This window comes from Pangasianodon hypophthalmus, chromosome 11 (genome assembly GCF_027358585.1).
Source record: "Pangasianodon hypophthalmus isolate fPanHyp1 chromosome 11, fPanHyp1.pri, whole genome shotgun sequence".
Classification (NCBI taxonomy): domain Eukaryota; kingdom Metazoa; phylum Chordata; class Actinopteri; order Siluriformes; family Pangasiidae; genus Pangasianodon; species Pangasianodon hypophthalmus.
The window spans coordinates 13,114,520-13,121,944 of NC_069720.1; the positions used below are offsets into that span (position 1 = coordinate 13,114,520).

At 37.6% G+C, this 7,425-nt stretch overlaps 1 protein-coding gene across 2 annotated transcripts; it reads left to right on the forward strand.

The window, feature by feature from the left end:
- Positions 1-204: 204 nt before the first annotated feature.
- hsh2d (hematopoietic SH2 domain containing) lies at positions 205-7,176 on the forward strand. Of its 2 annotated transcripts, none has more exons than XM_026930729.3 (6): positions 205-693; positions 2,552-2,689; positions 3,693-3,782; positions 3,912-4,077; positions 4,910-5,077; positions 6,318-7,176. In XM_026930729.3, exons 2-6 carry the CDS (start codon positions 2,574-2,576, stop codon positions 6,726-6,728), a joined length of 951 nt encoding a protein of 316 aa, XP_026786530.1. In that variant the 5' UTR covers positions 205-693; positions 2,552-2,573; the 3' UTR covers positions 6,729-7,176. The 2 variants fall into 2 exon arrangements, with proteins under 2 accessions (XP_026786530.1, XP_053093845.1); XM_053237870.1 differs by lacking the exon at positions 205-693 and adding an exon at positions 702-2,447.
- Positions 7,177-7,425: the final 249 nt, after the last annotated feature.

The window sequence follows — 7,425 nt, forward strand, 5'->3', positions numbered from 1 at the left end:
ATTAGAGCAAGTGTGTTAATATGAGCCTGTGATATGGCTTACAGCATACACTCCTGTCAGAGCTGCTGTTATAGAAAATGAATCAACATCATCAGCACTGCCATAGTACAAATGATTACACATTAGTTACATATTTATATCTATCTATTTATAGTATTACAATGTGTTTGACCATAAATGTTAAATAAACGTCTCCTTACAGAAAATACCACGATATCAATGATCATAAGTTTGTATTTGTTAAATAATTTGTTAATCTGTTTAAGTCCATGTGACTGAGCTGTTACTATAGAAACAATAAGGTATTATAATAATGAGTGCATTGTAAATCTGTGTTTGCTGCTGCACCACTGCCAGGGCGGATGGTGTAGTAAATTAATCAACACCCTCTGACCAATCAGAACAGAGCATTCAGCAGCGTGCGCGTGGGTGTGTGAGAGTAACACTTCTGGTCAGTTGAATATGTAAAGCGAGCCGGTGCCATAAGCTCGTTTCCGGAAGGCGCGCGCGAGAACGCAGAGGGCAAAGGACCCAAGCACACTCGCTCGCTCGCGCTTGGAAGCGTTGACGCTGCTGTAACTCACACACACCTCTGAAGCAGTAGATCCGGGATGAGAAGAAGGAAGCTATGAAGTGTTGTGTGTGATGTCGGTGTGAGAAGCTCGTGCACTCGAACAGCTGTGTTAAAAGCAGGTAAGCGACTTGTTCTGAACCTCTTACAGGACGCGCACTGAATTCTACCTCTGAAAAGCTTCCTGTGTTCATATCATATGATGCTGTCTGTTGTATGGAGTACAGTAATGATCAATCAAACGATGAGGGGAGAAAGCTGAAGTGTGAGAAGGTGCTTTAAAATGTCAGGTGAGATCAGGAACTAACATGAAACTTGAGTACTTTCCTAACAGCACACTCCACTCCTCTTGTACCACAGCAACTGACTAACAATTCGCCTACATTTTTACTTACAACAGAATGACACATCTGCATACTTTTATTAATTTACCTATAGTTATGTTTACTTTTGAGGAATGTCCACGGAACAGTTATAAACAGAGGTTCCCTCACCAGACTCTCTCTCTTGATGTTAATCAGACAGAAATTAACTTCAGAAAAGTTACAGCTTTTCCTCTGACTGTTACAAAGCTCTATACCATATCAATAATTACACACATTTTTAAAATCTGTTTTCTAATCAAATCTAATCTGACTAATAAAGTATATAATATGAAATTGCATTCTTTCTGAGGCAACACTGCTGATTAGGAACTTAAATGCAGTTTGGAGTGATATCAATTTTATTTATTAATTCATTATTGAATTAAAAACTACACACAAGTATCAGGACATATGTGTATGAATTCATTCAGCAAATAGTCTCAGTGGTTAAAGAAAGATGATATGAGTAATTCAGAGAACAGTTTATGAATGTGATATACATAAATGAGACCTTTCATCCATCCAAAATCTCTTAGGATTTTTTCCAGGTCTCCTGCTGGTTGTTTTAGATATTTAAGACTCTAATGGATTTATATTCAGTTATTTTTTTTTCTCCACTCCTGTTTTGGGTTTTGTGTTACTTCCATTTCTGAATGTCTATTTATGTTTTTTTTTTTTTTTTTCGGGTTTATCATCCAACCTTCTGTCTGGCTGAGATTCTCATTAGTGCGATATCTCAAAAACAAGCGGTTGAATGTTTGTAGGATATAGGATATATGGAATTCTCATTGTAACCAGATGAAGTGATTCGAGTTTGGAATAGATCCAAACAGGGTCAAGGTCACACAACAAGGTCTGAAATAGTTTTTCTTCAATAGCTTCCTGTTTGAAGTGTATATTAAGGGATACAAATTAATTTAAAAAATAAGGACTAGACTTGTCTCACCATTGGCATTGTGTTCTGCTTGTTTTGTTCCTTGAGATAAAAATAGCTCAGTAGATGGAACAAGCTGAAGATTAATCATAATCTGAACCAGTTCTGTGCACATTCTCCATAATTCTCTACACAGCTGTATTTTACACAGTTATACTGCATAGAGGAGTTTTATTTTTCATTTATGCATTTATAAGTAGTTGATGTTTAATACAGTTAAATTGCTTGTTTGCTTTGAAGCAAAGAACTCTATAATTTGTTCAAGTTCAAGTCTAACTTCAGAGATTGAAGTAAATACACTGCAAAGTCATTTACCTCGACTGCCTAGTCTTCTGAGAAGGGAAAACTGTTTTTTACACAGCAGCCCTATTCATTCAGCTTTATATTACAGTTATTTAAGTAGCTTAGTTTGACTTAAATATTCAACGTGCATTCAAATGAACTAAGAAAACCTGTTTGACTTCTTTCTTTCTTTCCTCTTTGTATTCATAAACATGTCATGTCACTGCACTATTATCTCTGCTTCACGTTATTCATGATTATCTGCATTTGTTTTCTCCAAGCAGCTTAAATCCAGGTGAGAGGACCACGTGAGACAACCTGAAACCAGAAACACATGATACATTATACATCCATGATTATGCATTACTGTTTTGTTGTTGTTGTTGTTGTTTAAATTAGGGCACAGGTTGTACGCTGAGTCATGGCTGAAGCGGTAACACCCGAAGAAGTCATCGCCTGGTTCATAGAGTACCAGAACAACCACATCGCGAAGGACGGAGTCATCCCCAAGTGGTTCCATGGCATCATATCCAGGAAGTAAGGCTCTGAAACACTGCTACTGTTGATCACACTGATACAGATCATGTGCTTTTACATGAACATGGTGTTTCCGATTTCACTGCTTAATGAGAAGCAGGAAAATGCTATGATAAGAATATAGCACGGTTTTCAATATCATGCTTATTGTTTTCCTTAAATGCCATAGACGATACATTTTATTTCAAGAGTTTGGGTTAAATAAAACAATGCTTAATTTTTCAGTTTATGTATAAAAAACAAAACTCATTCAATTAATGTTGCTTTTCAATTTCTATTAATAATTATAGCACTAATCATTATTAGCAAGCTCAAAAGTTTGCATCCCCATTTACATGCTGTAGCTCAGTGGTTCTCAACTTTTTGTAATCAGGGATCACGTAAACTGAAAAAAAAAAAATCACAGACCCCATCAGTACAGTTTTATTTTTTCAAACAAACCATTTTCAAAAAATAGACACATTATTTACACGTGTTAAATAATGTTTTGGCTTTTTATTGAAGCCGGAGAGTTTTATTTCCGCTCTTAAAACCTAATTTTTATTAAATTGTGGTTTTAATCTAGTTGACCTTATTTGTAGGCATTTTTACTTTGATAAAAGTGGGTTGTTAATAACATTATAAAATCACGGACCCCCTGGTTATGTTTCCCCCAGACCCCAGCTTGAGAACCATGGCTCAATAATATAAGTAAATAGGCTTTATTTCTCATATTACTCAATTGAAAGATAATCTTGCCATAGATTCATTTTGTAATGGAAAATAAATCATAAGTGCACTTTTAATGAGTGCATAATGAGTAATTAATGCATAATGAGTAGTTAGGCAATGAATTCTTGATCGTCAAGTATTCAAATTCAGACACATAACATGTCTGAACGCTGTGTACATTTTATTTTTGACCAAACTTTTCTTTAGGAAGATCCAGAGTAAAACATATCAAGCTCTATATTTAGAACTCTTATTATTTAAATTCACATCAGCTGCTGTGTATGTTTCACAGGCAGGCAGAGGAAATGCTAATGATCAAACCTCCAGGCTACTTCCTGATTCGTGTCAGTGAGAGCAGAATAGGATACACCCTGTCCTACAGGTGAGTCACTCATTTTATGAGCTAGTGAGTCGGTTACTTTTATTACAGTCATGGCCTGTATTAAATGAAGTGACCGTTTAGCACTTACCTTGTAATGATAATTCTTCAAACGTTTGTTTTCATGTTTAGAGCTAAGGATGTCTGCAGACACTTTATGATCAACATGCTTCCAGGAAACCAGTGTGAGATTGTAGGTGAGAATCAGCGTCATTGCTCTCTCCATGATCTGGTAGACTTCCACCACAGAACTCCTATTCGTCCCTACACTGAGCTGCTCACGGTGGCCTGCGATCAGGTCAGATCCCATTTCACTCCATATTATTAATAACAAGCAAACCATTATTATTTCATTTAATAAAAACCAAAGAGGTCATTTACAGCATTGCAGAATTGTGAAACAGAAGACTGAAATCAAAACACAAAGTTAAAAATGACAAATAAACACGAGGAAATTTGGTAAAAAGAAAGCTGAGTACCATTAAAAATTCAATAGTAATTCATCTTGTAAAAATGCCTCAAAGTATACAAAATCATTTCAGTTTTTTCCATCTATTCCAAGAGAGACAGTAGGAGGGTCGCAGTTCACAATATGGAGTGACAGGCACAGAGGCCACGCCTCCTTCAGTGAGACTGACAGGTGCAGAGGCCACGCCTCCTTCAGTGAGACTGACAGGCACAGAGGCCACACCTCCTTCATAGGGACCTACAGGCAGACAGGCCACACCTCCTTCACTGAGGCTGACAGGCAATGAGGCCATGTTTTCTGTAGTGGAACTGACAGATATAAAGGCCATGTGTCCTTCATTGAGGCTGACAGGCAGACAGGCCAAACCTCTTTAACTGGGACTGACAGGCAGACAGGCCACACCTCTTTTACTGGGACTGACAGGCAGACAGGCCACACCTCTTTTACTGGAACTGACAGGCTCAGAGGCCATGCTTTCTTTATTGGCTGACTGACAGGTATAGAGAGCACACCCACCCCAGACTTTGCAGTTACAGTAATGCTTAAATCTATTCAATCACCATTGCTGAACTACACTTGCCCAACTCTGAATCAGTGTAGCCATATTGTAAATAAACTTGCACTGAATTAAATCACAGTCTCTTCAAATGTGTCCATGCAGGCTGGCCAAAATATCTCAGAAGACAAGCCTCCTGCCCTGCCAGCACGCCGTAGGGTGTCTCATCCCCCAATTCCAAACCAGAGCACCTCATCAGACATTTCAATGAGCCCACTAAGGCTCTATCCCAGCCTAGAGCAGGAGCTTAGTGCTCTCAACTTGGACAGTGGGGTAAGTGATCAAACACAGGATTGGCAAACCAATGCCAAATGATTGTAATGTGGGTAGAGTTAGCTACGTCCAGGGTAATTGTTCCAGATTTCAGATCACATTATCGCATTATCACATTATTTTGTTATGGTTTGTGATATTATCATGATACTAGTACAAGCTTACCTGTATCTGTCTTGCGGCATTTTCTAAATAGGGATAGTTTATGTAGGGAAGAGCAAACTGACTAGTACAGCTAACTACACAACCTACATGTGACCAATGGTATAATCTTCTGTGAACTTCTGTTGTTTATGTTGATTTTCAGTCAATTTTCTCCAAATATAGCTGTTCCCACTCACTAATTAGGTCTCATTAGTCTACGAGGGCAAAGGCAAAATATGCTTTCAAGTAAAAACAGCTGGTGCATCTTTTTAAGGTGCTGCTCATGCAATGTCTTAGGAGAGCCAGGAGAGAGTCTTAATGCTAGAGCATAGTTTTGTGTATCTGACCTCGAAGCTGTTTCTAGGTAACGGTAACATTTTACTTAGCCCCACCCACTCCAACTAGTAATTTAATGTTAGTTAGCCTCTAGAAACTGGCTAGTTAGCTAGTCATTAACTTTTACAACTGAACAACAAGCAAAAGCAGAACAACTGTCAAAAACTAATTAGTGTTCATTTCCTACCAGTGGTGTGTGCCTTGTTTCCTCTTTGGGCTTTCTCATTTTTCTCTTCTCATGTGTTGTTTTCAAATCCTGCATTCTTATGGGGTAAGACCATTATGCCACAAAAACTCAGATACTTATCACTGTTGCATGTCCCATCCTGCATACAAAGTAGAAATAAGTGGTGATTTTCCAAAGTATTTAGGCAGAATTTCTCCTCTTTCCTTGTGTGCATGGCTAATCATAGTTAAGCATTAACATAATTAATCACAATGCTAATTTTGTCTCTCTTTTAAAATTTGTTGAATGGGGGAAAGTCTATAGATTCTACATGTGGGACATTTAGTTCTGTTGAGTGATGTAGCAGGCTGGGAGTCTTGGGCAAAGAGATGTGCATCAACTGTGCCTATTAGAATATCAGGCCACACCCACAAGTACATTTCTCAGATCACTCATATTCTTTCTTTTTCGTTGCAGTGTGTTTAGTATAAGAGTTTGCAATTATACTAAAATTTTATATATTTTACATTTTTACATGGTGTTTCCTGGTACTCTAGGTATATTACATGACTCTCAGAGTCTTGTGTATTTCAGAGATATCCTTTAAAACCTGCATCACAGCCCACACCAAAATTCATCCCCACGCCGTCAGAGATTACCACCAGATGGCAGTCTGCACAGACTGAAACCACCACTGGAGGAGCGCAATCTACAGGTTTACCAACAGCTTGCAACCAGAAAATACCTGAAGACAAAGTACCTCAAAAGAGTAAGGTGCAGTCGAAGCACAATCGCATAAACCTGATTCAATGCAGGAAGATCTTCAAGAAGAAGAAGAACCATTCGGAGGAGCACACGTACATGGAAATCAATGAAGCTAAAGTCACAACTGAACCTGCAGCATTGCAGATAGCTTCAAACATGGACCACCAAGAGGTGGATGGTGTTTCTGGTACATTACCACTGGAATACCTAAATCCACCTCCGTTTGCTCCTGGCTACTGAAACATGAGTTTCAAAAGACCAAATTAATACCAAATTTAAAAGAAGTTTAAGGTTTCATCACAGACATTTCTGTAGAATTGACTATATTTTATTGTTTTGCCACACTCCCAGAATGCTGTATACATCTGCAATAATTTTCATTCACACTGTTGTTGAATTCTCAAATCTGATTGGTCAGAAGGTGTTTAATCTTCTATAACAGCACCTCTGACAACTGCAAATTACAGGTTTATATTAATGCCCTTTTTCTAACACATTATTGTTTCTATAGTAACAACTTACACAGGGACACTTGTATAGTGGATGGTCCATGGATTCTATGTCTAATAGTAAAAGGATTACAATTATGTTGTACATTTATTTTTTTATTTAACAAAGAAAAATGGATAATGGTTGATATGGTGAAGTTTTCTGTATGGACATGTTAATAAAACATTAATGAAAGGAGTCTCCAGTGTCAGCATTTTGTAACATTAAGTTTTCAGACACATGAAAGTCTTCATGACAGAGGACTTTGTGCTTTCTGGTTGAGGGAACAACTGCATAACTATAAATGGTTAAAAAGCATGACGTGTCATTCTTTAGTAAATGAAAAATTGTAATAGTCAGTAAATCATTTGGTATAGGAGGAATAAAACAGTTTGTGGTGTGTGTATTTTTAAGTCTGACAAAGCATGTAAGTTATCTTTAAACTATT